The 15,997-nt window shown below is 44.4% G+C and overlaps 1 protein-coding gene across 1 annotated transcript; it reads left to right on the forward strand.

Moving 5' to 3' along the window:
- Positions 1 to 2,600: 2,600 nt before the first annotated feature.
- Positions 2,601 to 15,988, forward strand: LOC132388275 (mitogen-activated protein kinase kinase kinase 21-like). Its single transcript, XM_059960612.1, has 5 exons — positions 2,601 to 2,796; positions 5,275 to 5,428; positions 7,634 to 7,734; positions 10,236 to 10,982; positions 15,394 to 15,988. Exons 1-5 carry the CDS (start codon positions 2,616 to 2,618, stop codon positions 15,813 to 15,815), a joined length of 1,605 nt encoding a protein of 534 aa, XP_059816595.1. The 5' UTR covers positions 2,601 to 2,615; the 3' UTR covers positions 15,816 to 15,988.
- Positions 15,989 to 15,997: the final 9 nt, after the last annotated feature.

Raw genomic sequence — 15,997 nt, forward strand, 5'->3', positions numbered from 1 at the left:
GAGTTTCATCTGTTATCTAACCCTGTTGTGTTTCAACTGCTTAATCGTTGGATCAAATTTTACTGAAGATAGATGAAAGAATTGGACAACACACACAAAATGGAATTCAGTAAGTCAGTCAGTATCTTTGGAGGGGAATATACAGCTGCTTGACCTGCTGAATTCCTGCAGCATTTTGTGCGTGCATGCGTGTTGCTCAGGATTTCTAGCATCTGTAAATTGGGGGACCCCTTCATCAAGCACCTTGCACCATCCGTCACAAGTGGGACTACCTTTTGGCCAGCATTTTAATTCCCATTCCCATCCAACATGTTGGTCGGTGCCAAGATGAGGGCACCATTAAGGTGGAGGAGCAACACCTTATATTCCGTCTAGGTAGCCTCTAACCTGATGGAATGAATATCAATTTCTCCTTCCAGTGAACAAATCCTTCCCCTCCCCCCAGCATTTCTGTATTCCCCATTCTGACTTCTTATTTCTCACCTGAATACTCCCTCTCCTCCTTCCCTTTCTCCTGTGGTGTACTCCCTTCTCTTATTAGATTCTTTCTTCTCCAGCCCTTGATTTTTTCCCACCTGCCTGGCTTCACCTATCACCTTCCAGCAGGCCTCATTCCCTCTCCTCAACTTTTTATTCTGGCATCTTCCTGATCAGTCGTGAAGAAAGGCCTTGCCTTGAAGCGTCAACTGCTTACTCCTTTCCGTAGATGCTGCTTGACCTGCTGAGTTCCTCCAGCATTTTGTGCGTATTGCTTTGGGTTTCCAGCATCTGCAGGCGTTCTTGTGTTTATGATCTGCAAGAGTCTTTTGTGCTTTGTCTTCATTTTCCTTAACTTCTCTATTAAAAAATCATCCTAGGGTTATTTCTTTTCATAGATGCTGCCTGAGCTGCTGAGTTCTTCCAGCATTTTGTGAGTGTTGCACTGGATTTGCAGCATCTGCAGTTTCTCTTGTGTTTCAGCTTTGGTTTAACCTTCTCTAACTGAAAGGTTCCTGTTCCCTCTGATTAATCACCCCCTTTGGTGTCCTTTCACTAGCAACTAGTTTGGGATTAGAACCTTGCTGGTGACTGATACTCTTTATTATGTTATTTCTGTCATCTTTTGCTTTTCTCCCTCCACTTTGCATTGCAGAAAAGAATTGTAGTGGAAAACCTTTCACATCTATCGCCAAACACGGTTGTGACATCATGCCTTTGACTGACCTAAACCCTCAGCAGTAAAAATAATGAGAATTCCTGTTTCCATGCCAGACAGAAACTATCTATTCAGATATACTCTGCAAACTGTAAACCATGTTAACTGCAGCATTTGGTATGTAGACATAGAGCCCGGAGATCGTTTGTTCATTTCTGCTGATTTGAACTTAAAATCTGTTTGGAGACTCAAAATTGCTGACTGAACACTCAAAATGCTGGAGGAGCTCAATGGGTCAGGCAGCGTCGATGGAGAGGAATAAGCAGTCGATGTTTTAGATGAGAGCTTTCAGCTGCAAACACAACAATGAAGTTGGTAAAATCAGAGTACTGCGCTGCACTGTACACTCCTGCCTGACTTACTGAGTTCCTCCAGCAATCTGTATGTGTCAGTGCACAAGCACACGTGTGCAATGGAAAGCTTACTTGCAGCAGCACCACAGGCAGAGAGCATCAGATGAGCAGCATTCACAAGAAACAACATCAATTGGAAGGCCATAAGAAATAGGAGTAGCATTAGACCATTCTGAGTCTACGCTGCCATTTGATCATGGCTTTTTGTATTAGCCCTCTCAAATTCATTCTCCAGCCTTCTCCCTGTAACCGTTGGCGCCCTGATTAATCAAGAAATTTTACACAGATTTTACGATAAGAGGGGTAACTGGAACAAAACAATTTTTAGTGCAAAGTGGTCAGTGTTGCTGAACTGCAGTGACTAAGGTTGGTTCAAGAGCTGAATGGTTGAGGGGGAGTTGCTGTTCTTGAACCTAATGGTGTGGGATCTCAGGCTTCTGTAAGCAGTTGCTCAATGGGAGCTGTGTGAATATGGCATTGCCCAGATGGTGAGAATCTTTGATAATCTATGTTGCCTTCTTGAAGAGGTGCCTCATGGAGATATTATCAATGGTGAGGGACCACAAGATACAGGAGCAAAATTAAGCTAATCAGGCCATTGAGTGTGCGCCACCGTTCCGATTTATTTTCCCTCTCCGCCCCATTCTTATACCTTCTCCCTGGAACCTTTGACATCCTAACTAATCAAGAACCTATCAACCTCTGCTTTCATATACCTAATGGCTTGGCCTCCACAGCTGTCTGTGGCAATGAATTCCTCAGATTCTTCACCTTCTGGATGAAGAAATTCCTCCTCATCTCTGTTCTGAGGTGTAGTCCTTGTATTTTGAGGCTAGACTCTCCCACTTTTAGAAGGGATGTGCCCATGATGTATTGGACAGAATCTATGGGACTGTGAGCTTGATTCTGGGCTTTCAGAGAAAGGGATAAAATTGACAACTCAAAAATGATGCAAAATATCTTGAGAATGCTGTTATTAATTTTATTACAAGCTGCTCCTGTTCCCTCCAACTTTCTCAATGCCTTTTCACAGCACCCAAGTGATAGAACTTATCAATTATACTTCAATGAAAACAGCGACTTTCTCCCCCCTCCTCCACCTTCCTGTGTTTTTGTTCTCTTTAGTGAGCTCCAAAGCCAATGCTGCCCATTCCAGTGCCTTTCGCAACAGCTTGTATGTTTACCAACAGGATGTGGACATTGCAAGTGAATGCGCAAGCAAATCCCTCAGTAGGGCTCAGACAAAAGGCAAGATCTTCTTATTAAATCGTCAGGCATTGAATCACCTTGCTCTTGTGCATTGAGTTTATATATTTAGGGGCGGCACAGCAGCGTAACGCTGTTACAGCACCAGCTGAATGTAAGGAGTTTGTACATTCTCCTGGGTTTCCTCCCAGATTGCAAATACACACAGGTTAGTGGGTTAATTGTTTACATGGGTGTAATTGGGCAGAACTGGCTCAATGGGCAGAAGGGCCCATCATCTCAGTAAATCAAACTGTCATAGGAAAAGCTTTTGCTTAAGTACACAACTGATAGTCAACTTGACCCATCTTGTATCTTCCACTTTAGCATTTATCAAAATGACCTCTCTTCCTGTCTCATTTTCTTACCATTTTGCTTTGAAAATGACTGAACTCAAAACACTCCCAGCACTTGACTCCAATATATTGTATTTTGAGAGTACAGTGAATGATAGGACCCTGGAGAATGTAATGGAATGGAGGGGACCTAGAGTTCAAGTACGTAGTTCACTGAAAGCAGCATCAAGATAGCCGAGGTGTTGAAGAAGGAATTAGCACACTGGCCTTCACCAGTCAGGTCATTGAGTATTGGGGTTGGGAAGATGTGTTGCAGTTGTTAAAGATGAAGCTGCACTTGGAGAATTGTGCACAGTTTTGGCCGCTTTATAGGAAAGATGTTAGTAAATGAGGAAGAGTTTAGAAAAGATTTGCCTGGTCTTGTTGGGGTGGGGGCAGGGGGGAGTGCAGTCTTTTCTGGGCAGCTTCTCCCCACGGAAAGGGTGATGCAAATTAGGAATGCAGTGCCCTACTGGGCTTGTTAGCAACATTTAAAAGATGTCTAGATAAATGCATGGGTAAGAGAATTTTTGCAGGCTATGAGCGACACAGCCAGTGTGGATGGACTGGGCTGAAGGCCCGGGATCTGATGATATTGATCCAGTGGTTTTCAGGTCAAGTTTGAGTTACAGAACTTGGTGATTATGGCCATTTATTAAATGTTCTGAGAACAATGAATGATCTAAGGACAGAGAAAGAAAAAAATCGTGGTCACCTCATACCCAGACCAGAGATAAACAAAATTCCAGTGATAATTAACCTATTGGATATAGCCAGATTCGAGTGGCGTGATGAAAGCTGTAGAAAAACTGAGAAAATTACAAAACAGCAATACTACAATTACTGGAAATTTTACTGAACAATTACACATATATATCTAGGTGATTATATAAAAATTACAAGCAAGCATAAGAAAGTTAAAACACAAGAAAAATAACAATTCCCCACCCCAATCCAGCAGACTCAAATAGAAATTATCCATGGAGGAAAAACTATGCAAGATCTTGACAGTATTAACAACTAAAGGGTTAATGGCCAAGTTCTTGTTTTATTCCACAGTACTTCAAATTGTCTGATTATTTTAATAAACCAATTATAAGCAGTCTGTTTCTCTGTCGCCGGGACAGAACAATGAAAGTTGGGAGTGATCTACCATGCGAGGTAACAGAGATGAAAAGCATCAGGGTTAATCAAAGTGCAATTAGATACATGCTGAAATTTAATACGAGATGAACTGTTGAGCAAACTGACCTTTCTTCATCCTTGACTTCACCTCCTTTGAAGTGATTGTTTTCATATTTACACAGCCCTAGTCTGGGCAGCCACCACTGAATAGTGCACTTCAGATTAAATCTGCCTGTTGTCACAGATCTTTCAGTTGCCAGATGTCCACCTTTCCAACCTGTCCAGTGGATTCTGCTCTCGTTACCCATTGGGCTGCTGATGGAATTTCCCTCGTTCTCTTTGGCTCTTGGGTCTAATTAGCAAACCCAAAGCAAAACTTCTAATTGTTTGGGGCGCATAACTTCACTCACTACAACCCTACAACTCGCGTTCTCAGTGTTATTTACTTTTTAGTTTGCACATTGGTTGTTAGTCAGTCTTTGTCTATGTATAGTTTCTCTTGTCCCGGATTGGTCTCTGCAGCTTCCCTTAGGAGAACATCATACTCAACTTAGTGACCACAGTACCATTACTACTCTAGTTTCTCGTAAATTCTGTTCCATTTCTTTATTTCCTGTAGAAGCCTGCAGGAACATGAATTTCAGGTAATATATGATAACATGTACATACTTTGATAATAAATTTTACTCTGACATTTATTTTGACTTTAGGGTGTTCTCTGCAGGGCTTTTGTGCTTTTAAATAAGTGCTGTTGCTTCCTTTCTTCTCTCTCTCTCTCTCTCTCTCTCTCTCTCTCTCTCCCTCTCTCCCTCCCTCTCTCTCTCCCCCTCCCCCTCCCCCTCTCCCTCTCCCTCTCCCTCTCCCTCTCTCTCTCTCCCTCCCCCCCTCTCCCTCTCCCTCCCTCTCTCTCTCTCTCTTTCTTGTTTAAGCTTCAGACCATTTCTGAAACCATCAGGTGGGGTGTATATTTGCCTTCCCTTGAATTGGTTTTCAAGTTTCTGATCTATTTTGTCCTGTACAGTTACCCTTGATGAGAGCAATAGGACCTGGGGTAAAAGCACAGTCTATCGGCAGGAGGATTATGAAGAAGAAGTGCAGAAAGCCTGCAAGAAGAAAGGGCGGACGTGGGGTCCTAGTTCTATGCAAACCAAGGAGCGTGCCAGTTGTGAGGAAAGGTGAGTGCTGAGAGATGAGTTTTCCCCTGCTTGCTGGTGTTGTAGAGCCTGGTACCACTCCTCTAGCATCTGTAAGTAAAGTTAGTCTGAGGGTATTGACAACGATCAGCTGACAAACTCAGCGGGTCACGGTGGGGAGGGGGTGGGGAAGGACTTGCGGACGTTTTGGGTTGAAATCCTGCAGAGTTCCTTGTTCTATTCCCCCACCCCCACCCCCATACACGCGGCTTGAGGCACTGAGTTCATCCAACTAATTGTTGCCTCATTTTCCAGTCGCTTGTCTCCACGGAGCATTTTGACTGTACTTGAACCCACATCTAATTCGGTGTTCATGCAGTTTTAGGAATTGTGATCATGAAATGGGAACCCCTGCTAAAGTCATCCCTGCCCCACATCCTTTCTCAACTGAATACCTCACTTTTCCCTTTAGTCTCCCCTCCTCCCTGCATACCTTCCACCACCCCCAGCCATCACACTCTCTATCCATCCTAGCACTCACTCCAATTTCTCCAAACCCACTTAAAGTTGTGATCTCCAACCTCCCTTTTGCACTTTTGCCGAGCTTCATTCATTGTTGGGGGAGAATTGTTGTGTAGCTTCCAAGTTCACATGACCACCTTGAAGTAGCACTGAGCTCTGGTGAGAACGGCCACTGGGGAGAGGGTCCAGAGGACATCTGTGAAACACTTCCAGCACATGAAGATGGGAAAGGAGAACATTGTTAATCTAGTGAAGACTCTGTATTTTAACAGTTTATAAAATATGAATATGAAGTGTCCCATAACCAATTAGCAGTAAATATGGGTTCCTGACCACAGACCATAAGACAAAAGAGCAGAATTAGGCCATTCAGCCCATCAAGTCTGCTCCACCATTCGATCATATCCCATCAATTGTCTCTATCAACTCCCAATCTTCTGACTTCTCCCTGTAACCTGATTTGAGCGTTCTATTTATTACATTGACGCTTCTATTTATTATAAATTACTATGATTGCACATTTAGACAGAGACGTAAAGATTTTTACTCCTCATGGATGTGAAGGATGTAAGAAATAAAGTCAATTCAATTCAATAACCTTTGACACCAGTTCTAATCAAGAACCTATCAACCTGCCCTTTAAATATACCCATTGACTTGGCCTCCACAGCCATCTTTGGCAATGAACTCCACAGATTCACCACCCTCTGGCTAATGAAGTTCCTCCTCACCTCTGTTCTAAAGGGCATCTTTCTGTGCTAAGGCTCTGCCCTCTAATCTTAAACTCTCCCACTGTAGGAAACATCCTCTCTGTGTCTACTTAGTTTAGGCCTTTCAATATTTGGTATGTTTCAATTAAAATTGCTCCTCATTTTTCTAAACCTTAGCAAGTACAGGCCTAGAGCCATCAAATGCTCCTCATGCATTAACCTTTTCATTCCTGGAATCGTTTTCGTAAACCTCCTTGGACCATCTCCAAAGTCAGTACGTCCTTTCTTAGATTTGGGGTCCAAAGCTACTCACAGTACTCCCAAGTGCGGTCTGACCGGTGTTTTATAAAGTCTCAGCATCACATCCTTGCTTTTATGTTCTAGTCTTCTCAAAATGAAAGCTGATATTGCATTTACCTTGCTATTGTCCCAACCTGCAAGTTAATCTTTAGGGAATCTTACATGACGATTCCCAGGTCCCTTTGCACCTCCAATTTCTGAATTCACTCCCTGTTTAGAATTTAGCCTATGCATTTATTCCTTCTACGAAAGTGCATGACCATACACTGTATTCCATCTGCCACTTCTTTGCGTTTTCTCCTAATTCAGCATTTTTGAAGCTTATTGGAGAGAGTCCAGAGGAAATTAATGAGAACGATCCTGGGAATGAAACGGTTAATGTATGAGGAGTGTTTGATACACTCTCTGTAGTTTAGAAGAATGAGGGAGGCACCTCATTGAAATCCACTGAATATTAAAAGGCCTAGGTAGATTGGACATGGAGAGGCTGTTTTCAGTAGAGGGAGAGTCTAGGGGCAGAGGGCACAGCCTCAAAAGTTCTCTTCATGGTGAGTACTAAACGACAACAGGTCATGTTCTCTGAGCCTGTGTAATTGTCTTGTGTTCTCCAGATGTGATCAGACATGGAAGCTTTAACATTTTTGAGTGTGCCTTTAACCTTTAAGGATAAAACAGAGCAACAATAAAGCAAAATGATATTTGTTTTGAACATTAGGACAAGGCCTCTGTCAGATGGGAATAATCCATGGTCTACCAGCTTATTGAAGTCTCCAACTTTACCTCTGACCTCCGTTTTTGCAAATGTTGCAGACCAGGGTAAGAATTTTCCCTATGATGTGAATTTGTAACTTTTATACACAACAGGTGGCAGTTGACACACATTTAAACCAGTGACATTAACAAAGGTATTTAATTTAGTGTCATGGTGATGGTTTTCACTGAAACCCCACAAGTCCTGCATTGTGCAGGGGTGTCAGGGTTACTTAGTGTTTAATTCACACCCTGAATTAAGTTTATTTCTGAGCAAGGTTAAAAGAAATATTAAAGATTTAAAGATAGGCTTTATTGTCACAAGTACATCAAAAGATATAGTGAAATGTGTTGTTTGTGATGGAGGTATTTATATGTTTCAAGATGCTGTAGCCTGGACCAAGGAATAAATCACACAAGATTCCTGCAGCTGTTGGTAACTGCATGGCTACTGGGCTTTGACACCCTTTTCTATCTCGCCCCATGGCCGTTGTTGACATCTGAGCCTCAATATCGGTAGTCGGTTGTCTGTTTTTGAGGTGTGTACAAGGACCAGTCTCTCCATCAACTCTTGTCAACTTATCCACATTTGACTACCATGATCCAGAAACACTAAGACCCACCGAGAATGTAATTAGAAGCAAATGTGAACATTATGGCCTCTTGACCCTGTTCATCCTTGACCATCAGATCATAACTGGTCTGATCTGTTTGTGGTCTGATTACAGCTGATAGCAAAAGTTGCACCAAAGCCCAACCTCTTCATCACCTTTTGTCATTCTTGATGATAGTATAAGAACCAAGAGCAGGAGTGGCCATCTGAACCATCAAGCCTGCTCTGCCATTCAGTAAGAACATAAGGACCAGGATCAGGACCAGGACCAGGACCAGGAGTCAGCTACCCGGCTGTCAGGTCTGCCCCACCATTTAATAAAATCATGGCTAATCTGGCTGTGGACTCGGCTCCACCTAGCTGCCTTTTCCCCTATAACCCTGGATTCCCCTGCTATGCAAAAATCTATCTCACTGTGTCTTAAATGTATTTACTGAGGTAGCCTTTATGCTTACCGGGGCAGAATTCTCTTTGCTACTCTCTGGAAAAGCCGTCTCTACTCAGACTGAAATGCTGAAGTGGAAAATGCTTCTGTGTTTTCCTTTGCATTACTTTTTAATATGAGAGTATGTGTAGATTTTGACCTCTTGTCTGGGGCCTGTTAAACCCAGCGCAACACACACAAAAAGCTGGGGGAATTCAGCAAGTTAGGCAACGTCAAAGTCTTGGGCTGAGATCTTTCGTCAGGACTGGAAAGGAAGGGGGAAGAAGTCAGAAAAGATGGGGGGGAGTGAAGGTGTAATAGTGGCGGCTGAGAGGTGAAGCCAAGTGAGGGGGAAGCTGAGAGGGTGGATAGGGGAGATGATGGGTGGAAAGGTAAAGGGCTGAAGAAGAATCTGATAGTTGAGGAGAGTGATCAATGGCAGAAAAGGCAGGAGCAGGGGCAGGACCAGAAGGGGGTGATAGGCAGGTAAGCAGAGAAGGACACTGTTGCGGCCAATGCAAAGTGGTCCCTCAAACTATACGGAGTTTCACCAATGTTGATGAGGCCACACCGGGAGAACTGTATGCAGTGGATCACCCTGACAGACTCGCAATGAAGCGTTGCCTCACCTGGAGGGACTGTTTGGGACTCTGAATGGAGGTAAGGAAGGAGCTGAATGGGCGGGTGTGGCATTTCAGTCACATGCAGTGATATGTGCCAGAGGGGAGATCAGAGAGAGAGACAAAGAGACAATGGAGTCACTAAGAGCACAATTCCTGTGGAAAATGGGAGTGGGGTTGGTGGGGAGGTAAACGTGTGTTTAGTGGTGGGATCCCATCAAAGATGGCTGAATTTGAATGCAGAAGCTAGTGGGCTGGTAGGTAAAGACGAGGGGGGTGACAGTGGGAAGATGGGGTGAGGGAGGATGTCTTGGAAATGGAAGAGTTGCGGGTGAGGGAACAGTCAATGGTAGAAGAAGGGAAATCCAGTTCCTTGAAGAAATAGGACATCTCAGATCTTCTAGAATGGAAAGCCTTGTCCTGAGAACAGGTGCGGCGGAGAGGCAAGATCTGAGAAAAAGAAATGACATTTTTACAAGTGACAGGGTGGGAAATGGCACAGTGAAAATAGCTGTGGGAGTTAGTGGGTTTTTCAAAATATCAGTGAACAATGTCTGCAGAGGTGAAGGCACAGATCGAGAAAGGAGAGAGAGGTATCAGGGAGTTTAAAGCTTTTAGGATTTGGAAGTGCTGTTTCCTGAGACCTGAATTCCAGCCACAGACTACAAAGCTATCAATACAGATGAAAATTAATTCTTTTTAAAGCTACTTGCCTTTATCAAATAGTTTCCTCCCACATTTCAAAGACGCACTTGTTGGGTTTAGTAAATTACGGGCTAATTGGGCAAGCATTTCCCTCTGTGTTTCGATATACATGAGGCAAATAAAGTTAATCTGGAATCCTCCTCATAGCTTCCTTTTATTTGCAAATATTAACTGTTACTGAAACATGTAATTCTCTTACCAACAGGGATTGCATCTGAGCAGAATCAAGCTGCTGAAGACTATGAGAATCGACCAAAGCAGTCCAAATTACCTAATCAGGTGTATATTGATCTACCTCTTCGTGAAGATCAGGGAGAGGGAGATGGGGGCAGCGAAAGCCAGGAAGAGATGACGACGACACCTATTAGCTCGACCAACAGCACCCCACAGGTCACTCCTACAAATAGCCTGAAGAGGGTTGTTCAGAGGAAGAAAACTGACATGGTTCTGTACGGCTGTGCTGTGCTGCTGGCCTCCGTGGCCTTGGGCTTTGATGTCCGGGAAGTGAATAAGTCGGAGGAGATTGAAGTCAAAGAGGAGAAGAAGAAGAAGGAGGGACTCTTTCAGAGAACCAGCAGGTTCCGCAGAAGCACAAGCCCTCCGAACAGGACAGCCTCCAGGAAGGACGAGGCCAGCATCCCCTCACTGAACTTGCCTGCCGTCAACCTCTTGTCAATGTCTTCCATTTCTGAATGTAACTCCACCAGGTCCTTGCTCAGGTCGGACAGCGAGGATGCATCCATCTTTAACGTGGCACTTGCTCCTTCAGCCACCATCCACAAACCAGAATTCTTGACCGACAATCCTTCAAACAGCTCTGTCAATGGGACACACAAGACTCCGGATAAGTCGCCTTTGTGGGACACTGAGAGTTTGAAAGAGTCTAGTCCAGTGCCTAGAGAGGCAGCTGTTAAACCCACTGGCCAGTTGCCGCCAGAAGGAAGCCCAACCAGTAAGTTTCTCAATTAAAGGCCACGGTGCCAATGGGGTAACTTGTTCAGTTAGGGAGAATGCATCAGGAGTCAGAGTGGAACTATCTTAAACTGGAATTTAAACATGTCATTCTATTTCCATTCCACTATTGTGTCAGACTGGAAGTCACAGAGCTGCTTTCAAAGGGGAATTGCAAAGGTTTCCCCATCTATTTCAGTCGAGCTCCAGCATGGTTAGTTAGAGGTTGGTAAATTGGTCTATTATTGTCACATACTGAGGTGAAGAGCTTATCTTACATACCATCTATGCAGATCATTTCATCACATCAGTTGAGGTAGTGCAAGGGAAAAGAATAGAGGATGGAATTGATGGCTTTGTGGCCAGTTTATGGATGCTACAAAAATAACTGGAAGAGCAGGCAGTGTTGACAAAGCAGTAAGTCTGCAGAAGGATTTGAACTGAATAAGAGAATGAGCAAAGAGAGATGGGTCACAGTCTAGAGAAGTGCAAGGAAAAAAGGCATAGACTATTTTCTAAACAGGGAGAAGCTTCAGAAATCAGGTGCAAAATTACTTGGGAATCTTTGTGCAGGATTTCCTCAAGGTTAATTTGCAGATTGAGTCTATAGTAAGGAAGGCAAATGCAATTTTAGCATTCATTTTGAGAAACAAGAATATGAGAGCAAGGATGTGATGCTGAGTCTGTATAAAGCACAGGTGAGGTCTCAGCTGGAATATTGTGAGCAGTTTTGGGCTCCAGACCTAAGAGGAGATGTGCTGACATCGGAGAGGATCCAGTGTTATACCAGCCCCTACACCACCTGCCTCACTACCATTCAGGGCCCTAAATGGTTGTTCCAGGCGAGGCCACACTTCACGTGGGTCTGTTGGGGTCATGTACTGTGTTCGGTGCTCCCGGTTTGGCCTCTTGTATATGGGTGATACCCGGCGTAGATTTGGAGACTATTTCACTCAGCACCTATGCTCCATCTACCAGAAAAAGTGGTATCTCCCAGCGGCTACCCACTTCGCATTTCCATTCTAATTATGTCTATCCATGGCCGCCTCCACTGTGGTGAAGGAACAACGCCTTATATTTCGTCTGGGTAGACTCCAACCTAATGGCATCAACATAGATCTCTCAATCTTCCAGTAATGCCCCCCACCCCCCTTCACCATTCCCCATTCCTTTTTCCCTCTCTCACCTTATCTCCTTGCCTGCCCACTGCCTCCCCCCCGTGCATGTTCCCCCTTTTCGTTCTGCCATGGCCTTCTGTCCTCTCCCATCAGACTCCCCCTTTCACCAGTCAACATCCCAACTCTTTGCTTCACCCATCCCCCTCCCAGATGCACTTATCACCTCATGTTTCTCCCTCCCATTCCTTACCTTTTACACCTCCTACTCATCTGTTTTCCTTCAGTCCGGCTGAAAGGTCTCAGCCCAAAACGTTGACTGTACTCTTCCATAGATGCCACCTAGCCTGCTGAGTTCCTCCAGCATTTTGTGTGTGTTGGAGAGGATCTAAAGTAGATTTATGAGATGGATCCTGGGAATGAAAGAAGAATGAAGGAGAATATCACTGGAGTCTTATCAAACATTGACAAACCTAGATATAGTGAACATGTAGAGAATGTTTTCATTAGTGGGAGAGTCCAGGACCAGAGGGCACAGCCTCAGAATAGAAGGAATTCTCTTTAGAACAGAAATGAGGAGGTATTTCTTTAGCCAGAAGGTGATGAATCTGTCGAGTTCATTGCCACAGATGGCTGTAAAGGCCAAGTCATTGGGTATATTTAAGTGGAGTTTGAGAGATTCTCGATTAGTAAATGTGTCAGATGGGGAGAAGACAGAAGGTCAAGTGGCAGAACAGAGTTGACGGGCTGAATGGTCTAATTCCGATTCTACCTAATAAAAATGCAGAACAGTGTTACGTTTCCAGAGAAAGTCCAGCACAAGTAGTCAATAAAGTACCAGGGCCATGCTGAGGTCAAGGGTCCATCTTTTCACATTAAGGGCTCAATAGTCTCATAACAGCTGTTTCCCAGCTTGGTTTTTGTATCTTATAATAATGGGCATGTGGGGGAAGTGTACCTGTTTGTGGTGGGAGTGGTCTTGGATGATGTTGGCTGTTCTAATGAGGGCAGTGAGAAGTGTAGACATTCCATGGAGTAGAGGCTGATGTCATGATTTGTCGAGCTGTGTCCGCATCTCTCTGCAGTTTCATTTGGTCATGGGCTGCCCAGTTGCCGCACTAACCTGTGATGTGTCTGGATACAGTGCTTTCCCTGAGAGTATGGAAACAGGTCTTTTATCCTGTCTGGTCATGGTAACAAGATGACCATCCATGCTAGTCTCATTTGGCCCATTGCCTTAAAAACTTCTCCTATCCACGTACCTGTCCAACTGTCTTTTAAAAGTTATTATACCCATTTCAGCCACTTTGTCTGGCAGCTCGTTCCACATAAGTGCCACGCTCTGTTTGGTGAGGAGATCCATCAGTTTCCTACTTCATTCTCCCCTCACTTCAAACCCATGCCCTTGGGGTATAAAAAACTGAGCACATTCACTCTGTCTGTGCCCCTCGTAGAACCTGATTTAAAAGCTTGCTGCTCTTGACTGGAGAGCATTTTCTCAAAACAAGGAAACAGTGGTATTGAGACAGTAACCACCAGTGCAAAGAAGGCAATGAATGTTGGGTTAGTGAGACAGGCAATGATATCTATTGAGGGCTACATGAGGGAGGTGGCTGGAAATCAAGGGGTGCTGTTGCTGAGGGGGACAATCTTAGGCTTCAGGGTGACATTGATACGGCTCAGGAGCGTAGTGGTTACAGTAACCATTTACAGATCCAGCCTGTAAGATTAAGGTTCAATTCTCAGTGTTGTCTGTAAAGGGTTTGTATGTTCTCCCTGAGACCATGTAGGGTTCCTCCCACATTCCAAGGATGTACTGATTAGGATTTGTAAGTTGTGGGCATGCTATATTAGTGCAGGAAGCATATTCTTGTTCCAATACTTACATGTTCTTAATTTTGGAAGAATGAGAATGGGGGTGGGGGGATCTCATTGAAACCTATCGAATGGTGAAAGGCCTTGACAGAGTGGATGTGGAGCGGATGTTTCCTATGGAGGGGGAGTCTAAGACCAGAGGACACAGCCTCAGGATAGAGAGATATCCATTTAAAATGGAGATGAAGAGGAATTTCTTTAGCCAGGGAGTGGTGTACCTGTGGAATTCATTGCCACAGGCAGTGTGGAAGCCAACTATATTAAGGCAAAGGTTGATAGATTCTTGACTGGTCAGGGCATGGGAGAAAGTAGGAGACTGGAATTGAAAGGGAAATGGATCAGTCATGATGAAATGGCTGAGCAAACTCAATGGGCCAAATGTCCTAATTCTGCTCCTACATTGTAAGTCACTGTGAGGCATAAAAGGACGGAGGGTGTTTGAATGGGGTTAGTATAGATAGGCAGGTAAATTGGGAAAACCCAGTTAGTACTGGATCCCAAGAGAGAGAATTTGCGGAATGCCTAGAAGTAGGCTTTTTAGAGCAGCTCGTGAGTAAGCCCACTGGGGGAGCAACATTCCTGGATTGGTTGCTATATAATGACCCAGATTTGATTAGGAAGCTTAAGGTAAAGCGGCCTTCAGCAGGCAGTGATCATTATATGATAGAATTCACCCTGCAGTTTGAAAAGGAGAAGCTAAAATCAGATGTATCAGTATTACAGTGGAGTAAAGGGAATTACAGAAGCATGAGAGAGGAGCTGGCCAAAGCCTGTTGGAAGAGTTGTCCCATGGTTAGGTTTGCATTGCTGTAGCAGCATGGCTCAAGGGGCTGGATGGGCCTATTCCAAATGCAGCTCTAAATATAAATGAATAGATGGGCTGAATGGCCTGTTTCTGTGTCACATGACTCTTGCAACTCTAATTATCTTTGGTTAATGTTACATGTGAAACAGTCTTTGGAAGGTGATAGAGGTGTGCTTTGGTGCATAGTACAACCCTGATTGTAGACTTTATTCATTGGCCAGTTAAGTGTCAGCACTGGAATTCTACATTGTGTCAGCTTGGACTAGGTGTAGTTGCCGGACGATAGAATTAATTGTATTTAAGACATGTTTACTTTGTAGCATCTTCCTTTTTCAGGTGGTTGTAAAGCTATTAGCAGCAGACACGGGATGCTGGAGGAACTCAGCAGGTCAAGTAGCATCTAGAGAGGAGAACAGACAGTTGACCTGTATCCCTTCCTCAGGACTGATAAAGGCTCTCGGTGTGAAATGTCAATTGTTTATTCATTTCCTTAGATGCTGCCTGACCTGCTGAGTTCCTTCAGCATTTTGTGTACGTTGCTCTAGATTTCCGACATCTGCAGAATCTCTTGTGTTGAGGTAAAGCCACTGACGCTTACTTTCAAATATTTCTTTTAGCTAACGGAGTTGCAGACATCAGTCCATGCAGAGAGTCCGAGTTCCCGCGTCTTCCAGATCCCAAGTCCCTGTACCCAACGTCTGCGAGGAGAAGGACTCCCAAAAGGGATGTGCCGCCTGAGAGACCAAACTCCGGGGACGCTGTACCCAGGCCACGGCCATCCCTGCCCCAAATCAGAACGGACCCCTGGCGGTTTGTGTCTCACTCGCTCATCCAGAAAGACTCCCCAGATGCCACAGTGCCTACATTGGACGCACTCCTCGCTGCCGAGCGATGTCCCCGTTTGCCTTTTGGTGCCTGCTCTCTACTTGACATGGACGTTGAAGGCCAGTGCCAGGATGGCACAGTTCCTCTGTGCAGGGGGGAGTCCCAGCCCAGCAGACCCAGTGACTTCAAACTGGAGAGAGAGTTCATGTTTTAGCACTCACTGCCTTGCAGATGGGACTACGCCTCGTTCCTTTACTTGCAAGAGCAATTTCATGAATGCGTTGAACCTTGTTTGGAAAGAAAAAAAATGTGAACAGAATGTATATTTTGTTTTCTCTCGGCATTTTTCTATTGTAGACCCTTGTGCTCCCCCCTAATCACAGCAGATTTTGGTTG

The sequence above is a fragment of the Hypanus sabinus genome, unplaced genomic scaffold (assembly GCF_030144855.1).
Source record: "Hypanus sabinus isolate sHypSab1 unplaced genomic scaffold, sHypSab1.hap1 scaffold_2914, whole genome shotgun sequence".
In the NCBI taxonomy this organism is placed as follows: Eukaryota; Metazoa; Chordata; class Chondrichthyes; order Myliobatiformes; family Dasyatidae; genus Hypanus; species Hypanus sabinus.